Consider the following 23,568-nt stretch of genomic DNA (forward strand, 5'->3'; position numbering starts at 1 on the left):
TAGTTAACACACTATATTCAGATTCGGTAATTCTTCCACTGATACCCTAATTCAGGCTCACACTTACATTTGTGTTTAGTTTTCATGTGTCTTTATCATCTCCTTTACTGTGGAGCTGTTCTTTAGTCTTTGTAATGACCTTGGCATTTTTTTTTTTAAGAGTTCAGGCCAGCTATTTTGTAGTCTGTCCCTCAGTTTGGTATGTCTGATGTTTTTTCCTGATTAGATTTGGGTTGTGCTAGAGCAGGCTGGAGCAGAGGATGTGGGGGAAAATGATCATTGTCAGATCACACTAATAATTCTGGACTTGAGAGATAACCTGGGTTGCTCAGTCTGTTGAGCGTCTGTCCGAGTTTGGCTCAGGTCATGATCTCGCAGTTTGTGAGTTCAAGCCCCACATTGGGCCTGCTGCTGTCAGCCTGTCAGCGCAGAACCTGCTTAGGATTCTCTGTCCCCTTGTCTCTGCTCCTCCCCTGCTTGCATTCTCTCAAAAAAATGCATATTAAAAATAATTCTGGACTTGATTCTAAGATACTGTGATATGGATGAATTTTAAAGCTAGACAAGGTGGCATCATCATATTTGTTTTTAAAAGTTTACCCTGACTTTGGACTGGAGAATTGATAGCGGTCAAGGTGAATTTACTGTCCCTCGAGATATGGAATACCGGAATACTAGGAGACTGGAGTGGAGGAGCAAGTTGTTACGGTCATTACCATAGTGACTGAATCTCTTCTCTGACGCACACTTTATATATATTACCTGTAATCTGCGCAGTCAGGTTACAAAGTAGGTGGTATCACCACCATTTTGCAGAGGGAAAAATGAAGACTAAGGGGATTTAAAAGTGACTTGCCCGTGGCCACTCGCAGATCTATATTCAGATGAGTGTGAATATATGTCTCTTTTTTGCCACATGGTGACGCTTCCTTTCATTAGTTTCTGTCTTTAATGCTTCACCTGAACAGCGTAATTACAAACCTCAGGTCTTTCAGCCCTACTCACTGTTGCTGGGTTACAACTTTTCCTGCAAAGGGAACTAAACAAGGCCACTGGCAGTATAACTGAAGTTGCCTCTTTTTTTGAGACTTGTGTCTTGAACATCTTCCTTTACATGAGGTAGATTGAGCATAAAATTATAGCACTTGTTCCTTTCTCTCCTCCCCAATTCTGCTTTCTTGAGCATGGTTAAGAAAAATTAGAGGCTGCCTTGTCTCATGAATTATGTAATCTCTTGAGGTGTTCTTGCTTCAGGTGTCAGGACTTAACCTCATACTGTACTTAACCTTGACTTTACGTTGGTATTGATCTTCTGAGTACCAGGGTTTTATCTCCCATTCACATGGTACCTATTTCTTTGGGTTATTCAGTTCTTTAATTACATAATTCTGGCATTATTTTTCTTGAAGATCTATTACTACCACCATGGGAAGTGTAGTCTGTTATACTTCTCTGTCATTGCTTCATTATTCATAAAAATAAACTCTGCCAGGATTTTCTGACTTTGTGTATTTTCCTACAACCAAATCTAAATTTTTGTTTTAAATAGTATAGCGTTTTGTGTATCTTGTGGGTTATTCAGAACTTCTTATTTCCTTTAAAGGAAAATTATTCCCAGGTTTGCAAGGAAAATATTATGATGGTGTTTTTATGACTTTTACCACATCTTTTCACCAGATGTGTGTCATTTACTTTCATTTCTTGGGGTTTGGGTTGTTTTGTTTTGTTTCTGTTTTTATGTTTTAGGTTCTAGATACTAGATCCTAGATCACATTATTTTTTTTCTTACTCTGACTTAAAATACTTTAATTTTTTAAAAGATTTTATTTTTTTAAACTAATCTCTACACCCAACATGGGACTCAAACGCACCACACTGAGATCAAGAGCACAAGCTCTGCTGACCGAGCCAGCCAGGTGCCCATAGTTGTTACTGATTCACGTCCTGTTGGTTATTTTACTAACATATGGCCAACTGTTTCCTTATTAATGGACTTTGAAGTCATTTTCAGTGCGTTGTCACTTTTAACAATACTGGATATGATCCTTCCATATATGGTTGTAACTCTTTTTGGCCTTATTTTTGCAAGATAGATAGAAGTGGGATTGTTGGATCAGTGGACCCTAATTTTTTACATTTCAATGGATACTTTCATGTTATTTCCCCAAGACAGAACTGAGAAGGGGTGGGGAAGGTGGTAATTTTTAGTTCTGCCAACAATCTGTTAAGAGTACTCATTTGTCCATAACCTTACCAGCAGTGGATTTTATCAAATCATTTACTTTTTTGTTTTCTATTTTAAAGTAATTATATAGAGTCACAGGAAACTGGAAAAGTAATCCCATGTATACCTTACCCAGCTTCCTCCAGTGGTAACATCCTATAACTATAGTGCAACCTCAAAACCAGGAAATTGATGTTAGCACAGACAGTACTGTTAACTAAGATGTGGATTCATTTGATTTCCAGTCTGATCAATGGTTTTTTTTTTTTTAATGTTTTATTTATTTTTGATACAGAGAGAGACAGAGTATGAGAGGGGGAGGGTCAGAGAGAGAGGGAGACACAGAACCGGAAGCAGGCTCCAGGCTCTGAGCTAGCTGTCAGCACAGAGCCCGATGCGGGGCTCGAACCCACGAATGTGAGATCTGACCTGAGCCGAAGCCGGAGGCTTAACCGACTGAGCCACCCAGGCGCCCCCAATGGTATCTTGATTTAATTTTTTTCCCCTTAATCACTAAGAAGTTTGGGCTTCCTGTCCTGTGTTCTATAGGCCATCTACATGCATGTTTTATGGTTATTTATTCATATCCTTTATCCACTTTAAAATTTTTTAAAATTTATTTATTTATTTATTTAGAGAGAGAGTGAGCAAGCGAGCACGCACAAGCCGGGGAGGGGCAGAGAGAAAGAGAGAAAGAGAGACAGAATCCCAATCAGGCTCCGTGCTATCAGCATAGAGTCCGATGCGGGGCTTGAACCCACAAACTGAGATCACAACCTGAGCTGAGATCGAGTTAGATGCCTAACCGACTGGGCCACCCAGGCGCCTCCTTTATCCACATTTTATATTGTTTTTTGGGTTTTCCTAAAAGCAGCTCTCGTTGGACTGTTTATTGTTTGGTCTGCCATTTGTTTTGCAGTTACTTTCACCTTCTTACACTTTCTATAGTTTGGTTGATCTTATTCCTACGTAGAGATTTTTATTTTTATTTAGTCAGTGTTTCTCTTTTGTGGTTCTAGATTTTTCTCTCATTTAGAAAGGTTTATCTATCTTGCAGGTGACATACTATTTTTCTTTTAATGACCTTCTACTTTGTACAGTTTGGCCTTTCATCCATTTGAAATGCTTTGCATATACTGTGAGAGTTCTTTTCCCCAGGGGAATAACAGGCTATGCCAGCACTACTTTACATACACTGTTTTATTTACAATTCTTTTGGTTGCTTTTGACTTAAAACCTCAGCAGTTCCAAAGGTAGGAGTGGCTTAAGGCAAGGCTTGATAGAATGGCAAAAGTAACATTGCTAAAATTATTGGTGTTTTCCTTTTTTTATCTTTTTTCAGTTCAGTGCCTTTTTGAGTATTGTATTTTTCTTATAATTGTTTTGTGTGTTGTTTTCCCCCAATCCAGATACTTTCCTCTTGGTCACATGATTGAACATTTTAGGAATCACTTCCTCTTAGAGCTTTGGGGACGAGAAAGAATTTTTTTCTGAAGCTTCTCTGCAGAAGAAATTTCGTTTCTTAATTGCCCAAGTAAATAACTCCTAGGGTTATTGCCTCTGATTAAGTCATGTGTCTGTTCCTGAATCTGTCACTGTGGGGGTGGCGAATGGGGTGCGCACCGAAACACTGGCTGGCTTTTTCAACCAGGAAGCATGGTTTAACAGCTTGAATTTACACCTCTGATGCACATGGGATTAAATCAGTCTCGACCACATGTGTGAGAGTGGAAGAGGAATAATGTTCCAGGGGAAATTTTAGGTATTGTCTCCGAAGAGGGAACAGATAGATGCTTTTAAGTTTATTTTTAGAGAGAGAGAGAGAGTGAGAGAGAGCATGAGCATGAGCATGAGTAGGGGAGGGTTAGAAAGGGTGAGAGAGAATCCTAAGCAGGTTCCAGGCTGTCAGTGCAGAGCCCAACTTGGGGCTTAAACCCACAAACCGTGAGATCATACCTTAGCCAAAATCAATGGTTGGAGACTTAACTGACTGAGCCACCCAGGTGCCCTGCCCAGAAATTTCTTATATATATGAACTTTGGAATTCTGATGAGAATTATAGTGTGTGTGTGTGTGTGTGTGTGTTTTAAGTAGGCTCCAGTGTGGGACTTGTACTCATGACTCTGAGGTCAAGAGTTGTATATTTAACCAACTGAGCCACCCAGGTGCCCTACAGTATGTCTGTTGTTAAGAAGGAAATTCCAAATTATAGAAACATAACTATGAAAATCAACCTGCAGAGTCTCAACACTTCCTTCAGAAAAATGATTTTTTAAAAAAATTTTCTTGGTTGTCCTCTGTCTTCTTTCCAGTTTTTGACCCCCAATACTTTCACAATCACCGGAAGACAATGGACCCATGGGTCCTGCTATCCCCACCCCAGACAACTCTTTAGGTGTACCCAAGATGCCTAGCACTGTCTTCGGTAGGCTTATTTGGGTTTTTGAGTGGTATCAGAGAATTAAGAGGGAAAATGGCTAGAAATGTATATATTATAAACTCAGGTATTACAGGAGGAAAAAATTTTTTTTTAATTAAGGATGCCACATATTTTCTCTTATATTGGTATTTGTTGCATTAGATGAGTACAAAAAAAAATGAAATGTGATAACAGAAAGTATTGTATTTATATTTTTTACAAATAATCTATTATATACCTAAAACTCTCGAGGTTTGGTAAATGTATATTGAAATTAATAAACAGGGGCACCTGGGTGGCTCAGTGGGTTGAGTGTCTGGCTTCGGCTCAGGTCATGATCTCACGGTTCGTGGGTTCGAGCCCCGCGTTGGGCTCTATGCTGACAGATAGCTCAGAGCCTGGAACGTGCTTCAGATTCTGTATCTCCCTCTCATTCTGACCCTCCCCTGCTCGCGCTGTCTCTCTCTGTCTCTCAAAAATAAATAAAAAACATTAAAAAAAATTAGTCAACCGTTAACCAATGTGCCATGTAGAAGATAAATATTCTAAAGCCTACTTTACCTCTTTAAGAGGCAGATAGATCTAAGTACAAGACCATTGCATTATATATGTATATGTATGGCATATATATATATGGCATCATTATGTTGTACACTTGAAACTAATATGAGTAATATATGTCAGTTATATCAACAAAATATAAAAAAATAAATATAGAGACCATAGAAATGTGTTCTTTCACACCTTAGATTCAGTCTTTGTGTACCGAGATTAATATATATTAAGGAGATTGATATTGTTTATTTGAATCTGTATTTGTGTTCCCCCCACTCCTTTGTTTTACTTCTGGAGATATAAAGCTTGTGAAAGCTTCTGCTAAATGAAGGAGAATCTCCTTAAAAAATGTTTAATGTTTATATATGAGAGAAAGAGAGAGACAGAGTGTGAGTGGGGGAGGGGCAGAGAGAGAAGGAGACACAGAATCCGAAGCAGGCTCCAGACGCTGTACTGTCAACACAGAGCCCTGTGTGGGGCTTGAACTCATGAACCGTGAGATCATGACCTGAGCCAAAGTTGGACCTTAACCAACTGAGCCATCCAGGCTCCCCTCTTTTTTTCCTTAATTTTATTTCAGCTTTATTGAGGTGTAAATTGTAAGTAAACAAATTACAATATTTACAAAATATATTTGTAATACTCCTGTGAGTTATATGTTTTCTTGCATGTTAGATACTGGATCAGGATTAAGAAAATTAAAGAATTAGTTTTTCTCTAGATACATGGGGGTGAATTTTACATCTGTATCTCCATGGCATTCTTTCTGTAGATTGATAGACTTTTTATAGTTTATAAAATGTGTTTATGTGAATTGATGTTGATCAGTTAGTTTTATCTTAAGTCAATGTTATGTAGGATACTCAGAGACAGAAACTAATCATTGTGTTCCTCTTGTTCTTTTTTTTTTTAATTTTTCCTTTGCAGTGGGACTTCCCCTCTTGCATGCCTGAATGCAATGTTGCACACAAACTCCCGAGGTGAAGAGGGCATCTTCTATAAGGTTCCAGGTAGAATGGGCGTATATACTTTGAAGGTAAATATTTTTGTTAGGGTGTCATTTAAAAAGTAAAATTAGGAAGTGACTACATCTAAATGATATTTGCATCACAGAGACAGAATTCTATTCTTGAAGAGCTTCTTTTCAGGAAGAGGTAATATGTTCAACTCTGTATCCTGCACAGTTGTTTTACTAATCTGTAGCCATCTGTAAGTGGATCAGACAAGTAATTTTATTTCTTATTCTTTATTATAATGCTACCTTGAAAGGATGAACTGAAAATGACTTCCAGTGATTTTATAAAGGGCCTCACAACATTTGAATAATGAGTGTTAGCTTGGAATGTATAGTCTTGATGCTTTATATTACTTTGTGATTTTATTCTCCATTCCAATTCAGAGCTGCAACTCTTTTTCTTTTGTAATGGAGAAAGCCAAAGTTCCTGCTTCATTTTGGCCAGGTAGTATAAGAACTGGAGTATGGACCCAGATCTCACTGAATTCCTGACTGAGGCTTTGTTCTTTTTATTTTAATAGTCTTGCTGATTTCTAGTTCTGACACTGAGGTTCCTTCAGTGACAAACAGGAAAATCAATTCACGTGAGTTTGATTAAAACAGAGAGTTTGTTATAGAACTGTCAGTTCTAAGGACACTCAGCCTAGATCCAGGAGCTCAAATGATGTCATCAGGCATGGTCTCTGTTCTTTCTTTTGGCTTCATTTTCAGGCAGGCGCTCTCCTATTATACATGAATTCACTGTCCACCTCAAATCTGCAGGCTGTAAACCTGGAGAGAAAAGAGCCTTAGGTCTGAAGTGGGAGCCCTTCAGTTAGTTGTGATTTGGCTTAATTGGTTTGGTTTGGCCCGTGTCATACTTGAAGAGTGAACGCATTGAGGCTTCCAGTTGGCAGCACATAAGTTCATGATCACTGTTTTTTTTTTTGTTTTTGTTTTTTTTTAATGTTTACTTATTTTTGAGAATGTGTGGTCGACGGAGGAGTAGAGAGGCGGGGGACAGAGGATCTGAAGTGGACTCCGGGCTGAGGGTACGTCCTCTGCCAGATGAATTCGGGAAGGGGTTGTGTGCCACAGGAAATTATCAGCAGAAGGAGAATTAATGTTTGGCACACACTGGCTGTTATCCTTGCGTAGTGGAATGCTGTCCCTTGTTTTTAGCTTCGAGCTGCAGGCATCACTATGTTCAGTGGTTTTGTGTAGTACACTAACATTAGAGAGTTCTAATTTACCTTTAAAACCTCCTTTTTATACACTTTGTTAAACTTCCTGTGATTGGGGGCTCTACTCTCACGGGGAGCTTTTTCTGCTTTTTTAAGTTTTAGTTGTTCTAGACCTTCCATATTGTTAATAACATTAATTAAAATGCTTACTCTATGCTGAGCACTGTGGAGATGATAAAGAAGAAACTGGGCTCTGATCTCTTGACTCTCACATAGTTATTAAAATAATTGCATACTGACAAAATACTGTGATATAAAATACTGTACTATAAGGCGTCATGATCATGTAGAGAAATAAAGATTAATCTTGAATAAAAGGATCTAGAAAGCTTTTGTTTTTCTTTTAACTTGTAAGATTTGAGTTGAACTTTGGTAGATAAGTAATGGGAGGAGAGGCCTTCCAAGGATAAGGAAATAGCTTAAGCAAAGGCACAGATCAAAGGATTCAGAATGGATTTGAAAATAGAGTAAATTGGTTGCAGTAATCTGTGTGTAGGCTAGTGTAGTAAGGAGTTGGGGTTGGGGTTAACATTAAGAAAAGATCGAACTTTGGAGGCTTTTGAAGACCCCACTTAGCAGCAGTCTGAGAGGGAAAAAGAGAGCTAGCTGAGGAAATGGCAGAGGTTTTTCAGGAAAATAGCATGATCATATCTGTGTTAGGAGGATAATTCAAGTAGGATAGATTTAAGGGTAAAGCAGGGATTGTTTGCGAGAGATAATTGGCCTGAACTATGAGAGTGGTAGAAGAAATAGAGGCAAGGGACATTAGAGAAATAAAATGTATACTAAATGGAGTCAGTAATGATGAGGTGAAATGATTTTGAGATTTAGGGCATGCATGGTTGACTAGTTGATCATGACAGGGTCACAAGTTTAAGAAGTGTTAGATTTGTACTTAAAATACTGGCTGAACCTGTGTGTCAGGACTAACTGTAAAAGTTGTTCTGCATTTTGAAGGAAAGAATACAAAAATATGGGGTGCGTATTCTAAGAAAGTATATGACAAAAAAATGACTCAGAAATGACCGTAGGCTATAAACATAAGTGGGAAGTATCAGTTCCTTACTAGGTCGGAGGTTATTATCTTGGCTATAATGTTCTGAATGCCAGTTGTAGGTAGGAGGCTTACATGTCAATTATTTTATATCTGATTCTAAAAATTAATTATGTGGGAAAATAAAAAATATATTGAGAGGAAAAAAGAACCATCCGTAGTTTCATACCTTAGAATTAACATTAATTAATAGTTGATTTATATGTGTATATTTTTATATACCATATGCATATATAGTAGTTAATATTTATTATGTTCTTACTATATGCCAGGTGCTATTCTAAGCATTTTACATTTAACTCATTTAATTTCAGAATAATCTTTTAAGGTAGGTACTGTTATCCCCATGTTATAGATAAGTAAACTGAGGCATACAAGGTTAAGACTTTGACCAAGGCTGTATAATTAGAAGATAAAGCTAGAATTCAAACCCAGAAAGTTTTTATTTCCTAGTTCTTGATCTTGTAACTGTACTGTTATATCTCTCATATACTATGCTGACACACGTTATCCTTTCTGATTAGCGATCTCAGAAACCAAAGATTCCTATGAGTTTTTTAAAAAAAAATTATTCCTTTTGGGGTGCCTGGCTGGCTCAGTTGGTAGTGCATACCGGTAGAGCATGTGATTTTTGATCTTGGGGTTATAAGTTTGAGCCCCATGTTAAGAGATTACTAAAAAATAAAAAAAATAAAAAATACAGTATCTGTTCCTAACCACACTCAACTGAATTCATAATACATAATGGTACATACATGCAAATAATGTGTATATATATGTGGATGATGAGTATATCTACCTTTTATAAAATTTTTATTATATAGTTCTTTTATTCTGACCATTTTCTCATTTACTTGGATTTATATATACCCAGTTTTTGTCTAATTTGAGCCTGTGTGTTGTACTTGCATATGACTGTCATGTATAATTTTTATCTTTGGATGTAGATGGAAACATTAGCTAAATTGACCCAAAGAAGAGAGATGACAGGAATTCAGAAAATATTGCTGGTTCTGCTACTGAGTCCTATAATACTAAAAATTAATCAGCACAGTTAAGTTGCAAACAATGCATATCAGAAATTTAATTCCTATTTGCTGAAATGGTAATGATTAATCCTAATTGGATGCCTACATTTTCAGAAAGATGTGCCGGATGGGGTGAAAGAGCTATCAGAAGGTTCAGAAGAAAGCAGTGATGGTCAGTCAGATTCCCAGAGTTCTGAGAACAGCAGCAGCAGCAGTGATGGTGGCAGCAACAAGGAGGGAAAAAAGAGCAGGTGGAAAAGGAAAGGTAAATCCACCTGATCTCTCAATCAAGTACTGAATGCTCTAGCACACATGCCCTTGTTAGCTTCTCTTTTTTCAGACCCCAGGACAGTCCATCTCCTTCCCTTTCCCTTTAGATCCGTACTATCCAGTAGAATTTCTTGCAGTGATGGAAATGTTCTGTGTCTATTAGGTCCAACCCAACATAGTCAGTAGCTACATGTGTCTGTTGAGCACTTCAAATATAGCAGTTTGGGAACTGAATTTTTTGTTCTTCTTTAACTTAAATAGCCACATGTGGCTAGTGGCTATCAGTTGGACAACATAGCTCTAGGTTTTACCTGATTTATTTTCAGTTCTTGGTCATCCATAGCCTTTTTTTCTTTTTTTTTAAAGAATGTTCTTATTTTATTCGCCTCTTTAATTGTCTCTTCTAAAATTTGAGTACTTAGTGCTCTATCAGCTATATGCTTACGAGGATAAGAATGCTTTTCATTTCTGCTAGCAAAAACTAAATTTAGAGTGATGGCCTTTGCTCTCCCCTGCTTGGTGTCTGCTTTATGCCTTACCCAAAAAACTCTTTTTAGGGAATAATGTCTTTGTTGCTACAATTTCTCTGAGATGGATTTTCCACTTAAGGATGCATTTTATTACCCGTTGTTGCTGATTATCCATAGCTTCTTGTCAGAGTCTTCTTAAAGAGGGAAAAGTGTTTTCACCTTGATATAGTAATAGTCCAGAACAAAATAGACATCCAAAAGTTTCCCTAGCTTGAATATCCTCTTAGGTTTGTGTTATAGGTGAGCTCTCTTTGGATCTAGGAGCTAGAGTTTTATTTGTGGGAATACTTGATTCAGTAATTTTAGGTGCTTTGGAACCATTGATGTGGAACTGTATCAGAAAAATGGTCTGATTCATTACCATCCCTGCATTCATGCATGTGCTTCTCCTGGAGAGAACTGAGGTAATGGGTGGCATCATTCATGTCCTCTGGGAAAGCTACCACATATGCAGTTTGGGCACATTTTGTAATCAGAGGGTTTTAGCTTTAGATCACAACCACTTTAGAGAGCGACCTAGACCTCAGATACTAGGAACAAGTGGAATAAAGTCAAGAGAAAGCTAGTACCTGTACTCATTATTCTTGACATTTTATATGTGTGTGTGTGTGTGTGTGTGTGTGTGTGTGTGTGTGTGTATGTATATATATAAAATATTTTTTTTTAAAGTAAACCCTGTCAATAGTGAAAAGAGATGTGGTCCAGGGCCTTACATTCCACTAAGGATCCTTTTTTTTTTTAGAAGGGTGGACCACAAGTGTTAAGGGGTCTGTATCTCCTGCTTGTCCTCAGTTTAAACTTTTAAGTTTGGAAATTGTTGATCTAAGATTAGGAACCAAGCCAATTCATTAAGCAAGAGAAGTAGTTAACAAGATTCATAGTTTCTAGATGTGGCTGGAAACAGAGAAATCAATAGCAAAGTAGTGAATTTCAATAGACACATATGCTGCAGTGGCTGTTGTGAGTAGTGGCTGTTCCATGTTTGGTAAAGCCTATCTCTAAGAAATTAAGATGAATATATTGTGATAAAGGCAGGTCTAAGAAATAGCAGTAGAATTCCATTGTTAACAGGTTAATAGATTTAAAATAGCATAGCCTTGTGCTATAACTGGCATAATAATAGAAGACATTTAGCAGGAAAGTAGTAGCAAATTCAGAATTGTGATCTAGATAAACTGTTATTGAACTGCCTTTGTATTCATTCATTTTCTAGAAATTATCACAGTATTGAATATTTATCCTCAGTTTACATTAAGATGAGATGTTCCATGAAGCTCTTTTCTCATTATAAGTAGTCCAGTGAACCAAGAGTAGAATGGGCTAGCTGGTGTTTGGAAGCTAAAGATAAGAGGGGCACATGACATCATGTGGCATGTTTACCCTTCGCTGAGCTACCAGTCATGAAGAATGATTTCGTTTCTCATAGACTGTGCTTCTCTCATTCATGAGTCATACATATGGCATATGGCACAGAGAGGTACACTTTTAAGTATACATTATATAATGGGGGGATGTTTTTGTCGTCCAGTGCAAATGAAAGTGGAGAACTTGTAGTTAGCAGTGCTAGTGGGAGCATGCCGCAGAGCTGTTCTGAGTCAGTTACAGTTCTTAATAAAGGTAAAGCAGGATAATTGTGCCTATTCCATTTTCTTATTTAGGGCTGAGTAAAAACCCAATCTGACATCACTTTATTTCAAATGCATCGTAAGACAGGAAGAACACTGAGATAGTATCAAAACCCACTTCCTTTTATGTACAAAAATAAAGAGCTCTGACAGCAAAACTGATACTTCTAGTTGAAAATCGATAGAATCTTTCTTGATAATAGGTATACCTTTCAGCCAAATAGGGACAGAGAACAGAACTTTGAAATTCAGCCCAATATTAACACTAGTTTATTGATTTCCACGTAAAGTGGATGAACTTAGAAGTTTGTAGTTTTGGTTCCTAATTGTCAGACAGGAAACAATGTTCAGAGAAGAGCTTTATGGAATTCCACGCCAAGGTAAGGTAGAATAAATCCAGAAAAACATGATTAAAGTCAACTTTTTTGTTGCTTTTTTTGTAGGATTGTAGCTAAGCAAAGTCTCTGCCTTTTCCCCAAAATAAAATATAAATATTGCAGCATGAAGCAAATATAGAAGTATTATTTTTATCTTCTGATAGAAGTTTTGTTAAATTTTGGCCTGCTTTTGAAATGCCTTAAGTGAAAAATTAATTATGTAAAATATACTTTTTTACTTACAAGGAATTAGAAATTCCTTCTAGGGGCATGATCTAATGTTAATTTTACTGCTTATATAGAACTACTTTAAATCAGAAATTTGATAAATACAAAGTTTGGAGGTATTTAAAATACCAAAGACCTGCCTGCCCTATAGCATCATTTGTATGTGTAAGTTTACTAAGTGAGGCTGATTATGTATAGAAATGTCTCCTTTAAAAAGTATACTGAGGAGAAAAACTCCTTTGGACAAAGTTAACTCATGTGGAGAGAGATCTTTGAGAGAGATGTTCTCTTTCTTGTCTGGTGTGGTTGGTGGCTGAGTCAGAGGTTTTAGCTCTGTCATATATTAAGGATGGCTCCGCTGTCAGGACTTGGATAGCGAGGGTGCCCAGAAGCAAGGAAAGGTGTTCAGGTATGGCCTCTCCATCTTTGATTAGGGGATAGTTTGAATATTAATCAGTAGCCACACCCTGCTAGTTTGAAGGAGACTGCACTCAGTGTAGGAAGAAGGTACAAGTTAAGTCTGCTAACTTCTAGAAATGAAATTCTTCCAAAAGAACTATTGTAGGGGGGAAAACACCTCTTCCTTAAGAGAAGGATTACTGTTTATGAAGATTAAAACGGTTTTGGATACATAAAGTTGTTTTCAGTCTTTCAACTATTAATCCTTCAACTACAGAAAGCTAAGCTTCAGTTGTAATGTTACTGTTTCACTACTTCTGATAATATTTCTTTAAAAAAATTTTTTTTAGGGGCACTTGGGTGGCTCAGTCGGTTGGGTGTTGAACTTGGGCTCAGGTAATGATCTCATACTTGAGTTCGAGCACCACACCGGGCTTGTGCTGACAGCTCAGAGCCTGGAGCCTTCTTTGGATTCTGTCTGCCTTTCTCTGTGGCCCATCCCCAACTCACACGCTGACTCTCTCTCTCTCTTTCTCCAAAAAAAAAAAAAAAATTTTTTTTTAAACATTTATTTATTTTTGAGAGACAGAGCATGAGTGGGGGAAGGATAGAGAGAGAAGGAGACACAGAATCTGAAGCAGGCTGCAGTCTCTGAGCTGTCAGCACAGAGCCCAACACAGGGCTTAAACCCATGATCCATGAGATCATGACCTGAGCCAAAGTCAGACGCTTAACTGACTGAGCCACCCAGGCACTCCTCTGATAGTATTTCTAATACTTCAGAGGGCCCATCAAATGTCTGGAGGAAAAAAGAAAATAGGGATTATTTACTGAGGCCTGTTCAAAGGCATCTAGTGTGGATAGTCTGTATCCTTTTGACTTGTTCAATATAATGATCATCCATTGAAATGGAAAATTATCAATGATATAATATGTCTGAAAAGTAGTACCTTCTGAAAGCATACTCAGTTGGTAGTACCAATTCTCCAACAACCGGAAACTACTTGACTAAACTATGTAAAACAGGGTTTAATTCACGTCAAGTTCTAAAATTTATTTTAAATATTTTCTGAAAAACTAATTACAAGGTTGCTGGGCTTTGAAAATCAAGTTGTAACTGCTGATCTTTTTATCAGAATTTGTTAATATTATATCTGTGTATTTATATGAAAGCAAACATTTTTGTTTCTGATCGATACTGAATATGTTCTCTAAATAAGAGTACTTTTAAGCTGTTGAGCAGTCCACATTGGAGTACCAATAAGTCAGGATATAATCTTGGGAAGTATTGTTTAGGCCATTAGTTTATTTACAAAATCGAAGAATTATCTCTTATTTAAACTGCTTGCCACACTCATTCATTCTCCAGTACATATGTAGTATTTGCCAGGTATTTGGGAAATCAATTTGAATAAGATGTGGGCCCCATCCATATCTAGAGGGATAGAAAAAGCAGCAGACAATTAGCAAACGAATTTAATAAGTAACATCTGTGTCATATTATGACAACGTTAGAGAAGGGATTAATTAACTTTACCTGGGTTAACAAGTATTGCGCAAGCTATAGAATATTTTTTTTAATGTTTCTTTATTTTGAGAGAGAGAGAAATTGAGCAGCAGAGGGGTAGAGAGAGAGAGAGGGGAAGAGAGAGAATCCCAAGCATGCTCTGTAGCTGTAAGCGCAGAGCCTGACCGGTGGCTCAAACTCACGAACCATGAGATCATGACTTAAGCCGAAACCGACTGAGCCACCCAGGCACCCTAGAAGGGGTGGTGGGGAAGGAAGGAAGAAGAATTCACTGGAGGCTGAACCGAGGAGATAGGAGTTTACTGAATAGTCACCTGGGAGCAGCAGGCCAGACTCCACGGAGAGGCTGTCTGCCTTGAGGCAGTGGGCCGGGGCTGTTTTTAAAGGGGGAACGTCAGGAGGTGTGGGGGACAGATGGAATTTTCCCTTTTTTTGGTAATTGTGCCCGGTTGTGAGCAGCCCACTGGTCGGTTACCGCCCGATATGTGGCGATATGTGGCGATGAGGCGGCTGATGCCCGGATTCAGCCAGCGGGTCGCCTTGCTCTACATTCCATTCCTAAAAGTGGACTTTACATTTACGATAGTTCAGTTCATTTCTGTTCCCTTGTAGGTTCAAAGACTATTTCTATTTTACTGTTGAAAATCATTTGTTTTGGGTAGCAGATTTTCTTAATGCAGGATGAGATTAATTGGTGAGATTAGTTGGTTTTATTTGAAGTTAAAAGTATAACTGGTGGTTATTTCACAGAAATGTGAGGGATTATTTTTCTCTAAGTGCCACTTTGTGAGCTAGTATTATAAATAATGTCTCAGGCCTTGTGGGACCTGTGGATCCCACCTGGGTGTTTCAGCGTTCAAACAATGGGGACCTATGAAACCCAGAAAATGTTGGAATGGAGGGAAAGCAAAAAACCATAACAGAGGTTTGATTTCCCACCGCTTGGTGTAGGTTTGAGAACTAAGGAAATACAGTGTGTCTTGCATGTGAATTTGTGAACTGAAAAGTCTTATGTGCAAGCACACATTCTGTCTACCAAGAAATAAATGTAATTCTTTTTTAAAAAAGATTATAAACAAAGACTTGATGAAGTTAAAATGCAGCCTTAATGTTTATTTTCCAAACAGTGTCCTGTTCTTAATATCTTTATCTTTTAGGATGCAGCCCTAGGAAATCTTGGTTCCTTATTTTGTAACTGTGGTCCCAAGCCCTTCCTGCACACCCTCTGCCCTGCCTCCTCCTTGCCCTAGCTAGCTGGTTTATTCTCCAGCTTTTCATCACAAAGGACCATTCTCTCCCCTTCTGCCATCCTTTGTGCACCGAGACTTATGTAAAATACAGTAAAAATGGCCTGGCGGTGTCAGATTTCTATGAAAGTATCTAAATGCTCATTCTCACTTTTGTTGTTTCTCTTGTAGCCAGCCAGTCTTTGCATTGTATTTGAATGTCAGTGGGGTTAGCTGGACCACATTTAAACAGCAGTGGTTTAGATGATTTGTCAGCCTCCGAGAAACTATTGGGAATGCTGTTTTTCTTTAACAGGGAAGGAGGAAAAATATAAAATGCTCTCCTGCCTCCATCCTTTTATTGAATTGTGAGTGGAAAATAACGGTACCTCCATAAGTAAATAATTAACTGTAGTGATCCTCCACTAGTATCGCAGAGGCATTTCACCATCTCTAGCCACTGCACAAAAAGTAACTTCTGCCCAGACTGTGCCACTATAGATTAGTTTTGTCTGTTTTAAAATTTTTGATTATATATTCAAAGAAGTGCATGTATCATAAATATACAGCTTGTTGAATTTTCACAAATGGAACAACACCATGAACCAGCATTCAAGATCAAAGAACAAAACATTGTCAGCATCGCAGTAGCCCTCTCTGTGCTCTCATAAGGTTTCATCCAAATTCTTAGGGATATTCAAAAGCTCCCTTTTTAATTTTTTAAAAAAAAATTTAAATATTTTTATTAAAAAATGTTTTCTCTTTCATGTTTATTTATTTTGAGGAAGGAGTAGGGAGAGAGGGAGAGAGAGAGGGAGGGAGGGAATATGAATGAGTCCCAAGCAGGCTCCTTGCTCTCAGTGCAGAGCCCAGCATGGAGGGAGGGGGGGGGGAGGGGGAGAGAGGGAGAGAGAATATGGATGAATGAATCCCAAGCAGGTTCCTTGCTCTCAGTGCAGATCCCAGCATGGAGCTTGACCTCCTGAACTGTGAGAGCATGACTTGAGCCAAAATTGAGTCAGATGCTTAACCGACTCTCCTATTCATCGGATTCTTAAAACTGAAGAGTATTCTGTTTTATAAATGTTTTCTAGTACCTCAATATGTTTCTTTTCTACCACTGATTAACATTATTTCTAGTTTTTGCCTATTTTATTAACTTTATTGTGAATACTTCTGTGTATGTCTTTTTTTTTTTAACTCATTCCTTTTGGATATGTATTTGGGAGCAGAATTAAGTGTAGTGTCTACTGCCAGACAATTTTCCGAGGTGCTTGTACCAATTTATAGCCCTACCAGTAACACATGAGAATTCAGCTAATATTTCACACGCTCACTACTTGTCAGTCTTAAATTTTAGACTTTGGTTACTGTGTAATAGTATCCCTTATGGTTTTAAGTTCTATTTTCATGATGGCCAACAGACTTGGACTTTTTTCCATTATTAATCATTTAGATATCCTCTTTTATGCAATGCCTTTTCCAGTGTTTCAATTTTTCATCGGTCATCTTTTCCGTAGTTCTTCATATATTCCCTAATTGAATATGTATCTTGTAAGTAACTTCTCCTTTGTGGCCAGTCTTTTTACTCTCTGAAAAGTTTCTTTTGATGAATATAGTTTCTCAATTTTAATATCATCCGGTATATCCTTAAGAAAATTGCCTCTCCAACTGACATGAAGATAGTTTCTTCTGGTCCATAAAACACACCTTAACAGACTTAAAGGGATGGAAATGATATAATGTCTGCTGTCAGACTGCAGTGGAATTAAACTAGGAATCAGTAATGGAGGGGCACCTGGCTAGCTCAGTTGGAGAGGTGTACAACTCTTGATCCTCTTGGTCTTGAGTTTGAGCCCCAGTGGGATGTAGAGATTACTTAAATAAAAAAAACTTGGGGGAAAAAAAAAGAAATAACACATGGGTCAAAGAAGAAAACTCGAGAAATTTTTAAGTATTTTGAACTGAGTGAGAATGAAAACAAAATGTATTAAGATTCATGGTATGTAGTGAAGAAAACAGGGGTAGAGGGAGATTTAATTTAGAAAAGAAGAAAGATCTCAAATTAGTAATCTGTGCCTTGACTTTAGGAGTATAGAAATATAAGAGCAAATAAAATTCAAATTAAATCTAAGCAGAAGAAAAGAAATACTGAGAATTAGCAGAAATCAGTGAATTTGAAAACAGGATATTAGTAGAAAAAAAAACACAATGAAACCAAAAGCTGATTCTTTGAAAAAATCAATAAAGCTAAGAACACTAATTATGAATATCAGAAATGAGAGGCCATCCCCAAAGATCCCACGGACCTAAAAGGATAATAGAGGAATACTATGCACAGTTCTGTGCCCATAGATTTGATAACCTAGATGAACTAGATCAGTTCCTTGAAAGACACAATCTGTCAAAACTCCCGCAAGAAGAAATAGACTGTCTGAACCGGCCTGTGCCTGTTAAAGAAATCGAATTAGTAATTAGTTACCTTCCAGAACAGAAAACACCAGGCTCACTCTGATTCCTTGATGAATTCTACCAGAGCCTCTGTGAGTCCAGAATTACACTAATACCAGAACTAGACAGAAGAAAACCACAGATCAGTGTCTCTAATGAATATGGATGCAAAAATTGTCGACAGAATAATTAGCAAATTGAATCCAGTAATTTAAAAAAAGATTTATATATATCACCACCAGATAGGATTTATCCCAAGTGTACAAGGCTGGTTTAACATTCAGAAATCAGCTAATGTAGGAGCGTCTGGGTGAGTTATAGGCAAAGCTTTTATCAGGAAATAAATCAGGGTATTAAATACCTCTTACCAATAAATAAAAACAATATACATATAACATACAGCCAAGAAAGCTAGAACAAAAAAATACTAACAAAGTAAAGCAATATAAAGCTGAACAAAAATGGAAATGACTGAATTTGAAAAGGAAACAATGACAGAACAGTTTCAAAATAAATCAATAAAAGAAACAAGCTTTACTGACCTTTTTTTTTTTTTTGAAAAGAGACATTCATATACAAATTCAGGTTGAAGTAAATATCAAAACAAAAATTTAAAACCATAAGCTTCTTCACAAATGATTTTGTAGGAAAATAGAATGCATAAAAATGGAACCAAATCAAGATAGAAAATCTAAACAATAAATATTCATACAAAGAGGGATATGGAAGAGCTCTCCTTCAAAAGAATACATACTTAAATGGTTTTTCAGGGGGAAATTCAGTGTTTAAAGACTATATGTTTAAAAATCAAACAATCCCAATGTTCTAAAAACTATTCCAGTGCAGGAAAAAAAGATCATCCAGATTCTTTTTGGAAGTAAATTTTTAACTCTTCCCAGAAAGTACACAACTGCCTTGTGAATACCGAGGGAAAATCTTAAAGGTTAAAATACAGAATACAGCCATAACATTAAAAATATAGATCCTGGGGCACCTGGGTGGCTCAGTTGGTTAATAAGTGTCTGACTCTCGGTTTCAGCTCGGGTTGGATCTCATGATTTCTGGGTTCAAATCCTGAATCAGTCTCCACACTGGTGGTGTGGGCATGTTCTCTCTCTCAAAATAAATAAATAAAACTTAAAAAAATTATATATCCTAAACAAATGGGGTTTTAGGTTGTACATTTGATTAATTACTGGGAAATCCATTACTATTTATCATACTAGTAGAGCTAATATGGAAAATCTTAACATCTCTCTACTTGTTGTAAAAGCCTGTGTGTAAAATCAGTACTCAATAAAATTGAGAATTGATGGATACTATTTTAACATAATAACTTAGTAAAAAAACCAAAACCAACAACATCTTAATGGGGAAACACCAGTGGCTTGTTCTTAGGTAGAAGTCAAGAACAAGGTACCCAGCATCTCAGTTCTTACATTTCAATACAAGTAAGCAAGAGAAAGCCATTGGAACAGTGGTCAACAAAACAAGGGGGAAACTGCTCCTCTGTGTAGATGATACATATGACTGACAAAAGAATCAGTGGAGATAAAGTCTGGTAAAGAAGATAATTTAGTAGAGTAGCAGGATATAAGTAAAATTAATATGTATGGGAAAAGGGAACACATTCAAAATAACTACAACAGCAGCACCTCTGAGCATAATCTTTGTAAGAAATGTTTAAAGGTGTTAGAACTGAATTTCCAAAAAGATGAAAGTGGGTTCCTTTTTCATACTCCAGGATAAATTTCAAACAAATGAGAGAATGTAAAACATGAAACCAAGTAGTAAAAGGAGAAAACATGAGTAAGCTCCTTTTAAAACCTGAGTATAATAAAACTTTTAAAAACTGTTGCTTCTGGAAGCATATATTTTTATTCATTGTTTTAGCAAACCCACCTCAAAGAATCAGTCCTCAGACACTGTCAACAAAATAGCATAGCTTAAAACTAATGTTTTCTCGGGGCGCCTGGGTGGCTCAGTCGGTTAAGCCTCCGGCTTCAGCTCAGGTCAGATCTCACTTCGTGGGTTTGAGCCCCGCATCGGGCTCTGTGCTGACAGCTAGCTCAGAGCCTGGAGCCTGCTTCCAGTTCTGTGTCTCCTTCTCTCTCTGCCCCTCCCCCTCTCATGCTCTGTCTCTCTCAGTATCAAAAATAAATAAAAAACAAAAAATTAAAAAACAAAAAACTAATGTTTTCTCAATCACGTGGAACTAGGGACACAGATTCCTGGGCTCCACCTTCAAAGTTTCTGATTCAGTAGATCTAGGCTGGGATCTAGTAATTTGCATTTCCAACAGATTTTTTGATACTGTTTTTCTTGGTACAGTACCTTAAGAACCACAGGCTAAGACATTGCTCGAATGAGAGCAAAAGACTAGAAAGAACGGACATACTCACCAAAGTCTGATTGAAGAAACTATGGTACCACCTTACAGTGGAATTCGGTGCAGCTATTAAAAGGGATGTGGAATATTTCTGTATTCTCTTCTAGAATGTTCCACAGTATATATTAATTTTAAAAAATTCAGATTTTGGACAGCTTATAGCACATGATTATTTTGCTTAAAGAAAGGCATAAAAGTATTAAAATATATACACTATGTTTTCACCAAAACAAAAATACAGTAAAACAATGAAAGTATACAATTAATATAAATGATTTCCTAGAGAGGAAGAGAAGTAATAAAGTAGTGTAGATTGGGGAGGGAGCTAGACTTCGCTTTACATCGTTAAAACAAGTTTTTAAAAGGTACTTTCTAGAAATATGAAACAAAGCAAACTCATGTATATGTGAAATTTCTGGCATAATGACACAAATAAATTGTTTGGGATATATGTTAGGTATAGGAGACCAGGCACAAAGAAATCTTAAACTGTATTTGAGTAGTCGTATTTTCAGTAATTATATTGTACAGTTTCTTTGAAACTAGATCTATATTAGAAAAGCAAATTAATAATTACAGTAATGTTATCAGGAACCAGGGTTATCAGGGAAGAAAAGTAATAGAATTATAATCAGAAAAGTTAAGTGACAGTCTGTAATCTTAAAACTTTGGTTTTAATCTTAAAACTTTGGTTTGTAATCTGAAAAATTTGGTATCTATGCATGAGTTTTTCTCCTTCTTAAAGACCTTTCAGGGGGTCTGGGTGGCCCAGTCGGTTAAGCCGCTCACTTCAGCTGAGGTGATGATCTCATGGTACATGAGTTTGAGCCCTGTGTCGGGCTCTGTGCTGGCAGCTCAGTCTGGAGCCTACTTCGGATTCTTTGTCTCCCTCCCTCCTTGCCCTTCCTCAACTTGCGCTCTGTCTTTCTCTCTCAAAAATAAAATAAACATTAAAAATTAATAAATAAATTTTAAGAAGACCTTTCTTGTTCTAAACATTAAAGTCCTAGAGCCTGAGGTAACTCTTAAAGCCAGTGAGCACCCCATCCTGTGCAGCATGTGGCCTTGTTAATACCATTTGTTATTTGAAAGATATCAGCGGTCCTTGGAGAAGTGGCTGATCCAAGTTGGGCAAAACAAAACTATGCAGGGTTGCCTAGGACACTGGCTGTGTTAGATGGTAAGGAGAAGCAGTTGGTTACTGCTGAAGTCCTGTCCTAAAGATGGTTTACACCTTAAAGGCTCTCAAACTAACTCAAAAGAGGACAGTCTGACTGCCAAATTTGCAGTGATCATTTTTGATTTAAACATTTCAAATATATAACATCTGTGGATTGATAATGGCACTTTAAGATCAGTTTACAGGGGCGCCTGGGTGGCTCAGTCGGTTAAGCCTCCGATTTCGGCTCAGGTCAGATCTCACGTTCGTGGGTTCGAGCCCCGCGTCAGGCTCTGTGCTGACAGCTAGCTCAGAGCCTGGAGCCTGTTTCAGATTCTGTGTCTCCCTCTCTCTCTGACCCTCCCCCTCTCATGCTCTGTCTCTTCTGTATCAAAAATAAATAAAGCATTAAAAAAAAAATTAAAAAAAAAAAAGATCAGTTTACATACTGTTCTTTTTCTGAGCTTACTATTACAAATTACCACAAACTAGGTGCTTTGAAACAAATTTATTTTCTTACAGTTCTGGGGAATGAAGTCTGAACTCAGGTATCAGAGGGCCACACTCCGTATAGTCTCTAGGGGAAAACTCTGTTTTTGGTATTTTTTAGCTTTTAGTGGTTGCTGACTTACTTCCCTTGTGGCCACATCAGTCCAGTCTCTGCCTGTCTTCTCACTGCCTTCTCTTCTTCTTTTTTTTTTTTTTCTCCACTGCCTTCTCTTCTGTCTGTCCTCTGTGTCATTGGATTTAGGACACTGAGATAATCTGGATGATCTCATCTCAAGATCCTTAACTTAATTCCATCTGCATAGACTCTTTTCCCAAATAGTGTAACATACACAGATTCTGGGGTTTAGGACATAGCTTTTTGGTGGCCACCATTCAGCTCACAACAAATACCCACTCATTCTAAAACTAATAATGAGTTTGAAGGGCTCCTGGGTGGCTGAGTCAGTTAAGCATCCAACTTGGATTCAGCCCAGGCCATAGTCTCAACCATTTGTGAGTTCAAGCTCCACTTTGGGCTCTATGCTGACAGCTTGGAGGCTACTTGGAATTCTTTCTCTCCTTTTCTCTCTGCCCCTCCCTGGCTTGCACACACGCACACTTTCTTCTCTCTCAAAATAATGACAAGGTGTCAGGATGGCCGAGCGGGCTAAGGTGCCAGACTCAAAATAATGATAAAAATTAAAAAATGAGTTTGAATCTTAGGTCTGAGTCCTTTGGCAAACTAATTAAAGTTCCTGATACATAAAATTTAGATATCACAACATACAGAAGAATATGTACATTTAATGTTTATGTATAAATATATATCCTTAAAAATCTTTTCTTTTTCTGGGGCACCTGGTGGCTCAGTTGGTTAAGCATCTGACTTTGGCTCAGGTCATGATCTCATAGTTTATGGGTTTGAGCCCTGCATCAGGCTCTGTGCTGACAGCTAGCTCAGAGCCTGGAGCCTGCGTCAGATCTGTATCTCCTCTCTCTGACCCTTCTCTGCTCACACTCTGTCTCTCAAAATTAAAGATTGAAAAAAATTTTTTTTAATCCTTTTGTATTTTTTATTTGTGTAGAAAAAGGTCAGCAAGGATGCCAACCCAAATATACTTAGTTATCTATGAGGGTAGAATTGGAGGAGTTTGGTGGGAATAGAAAGAGGACTTGTACCCACCTTCCAGGGTAGTTCAGGGAAATCCTGCTCACATGAACCTAGCCTGCTATGTGATACATACAAGATACTTATTTTTGGTTGCTCTTATTAGTGAATTGTGTGTGAATACAGTGTAGCCACTAAAAAGAAATCTGAGAGGGAACTTTCTCAGCGTGTGATTAAATCTTGTTTGTTGTTTGTGGTTCTGAGTCTGTAA

General features: G+C 37.5%; 1 protein-coding gene across 3 annotated transcripts in view; it reads left to right on the forward strand.

The window, feature by feature from the left end:
• ASXL2 (ASXL transcriptional regulator 2) overlaps positions 1-23,568 on the forward strand; it is a 127,898-nt gene that overhangs the window by 68,238 nt on the left and 36,092 nt on the right. For 2 of the 3 annotated variants that reach the window (XM_029938156.1, XM_029938157.1), the window contains exons 4-5: positions 6,126-6,234; positions 9,633-9,783. In XM_029938156.1, the coding sequence (XP_029794016.1) occupies positions 6,126-6,234; positions 9,633-9,783 (260 nt within the window). Of the gene's footprint in view, positions 1-6,125; positions 6,235-9,632; positions 9,784-23,568 lie in introns of those variants that run through there. The other variant, XM_029938159.1, reaches the window with a different exon arrangement.

Source organism: Suricata suricatta, chromosome 4, assembly GCF_006229205.1.
Source record: "Suricata suricatta isolate VVHF042 chromosome 4, meerkat_22Aug2017_6uvM2_HiC, whole genome shotgun sequence".
NCBI lineage: Eukaryota > Metazoa > Chordata > Mammalia > Carnivora > Herpestidae > Suricata > Suricata suricatta.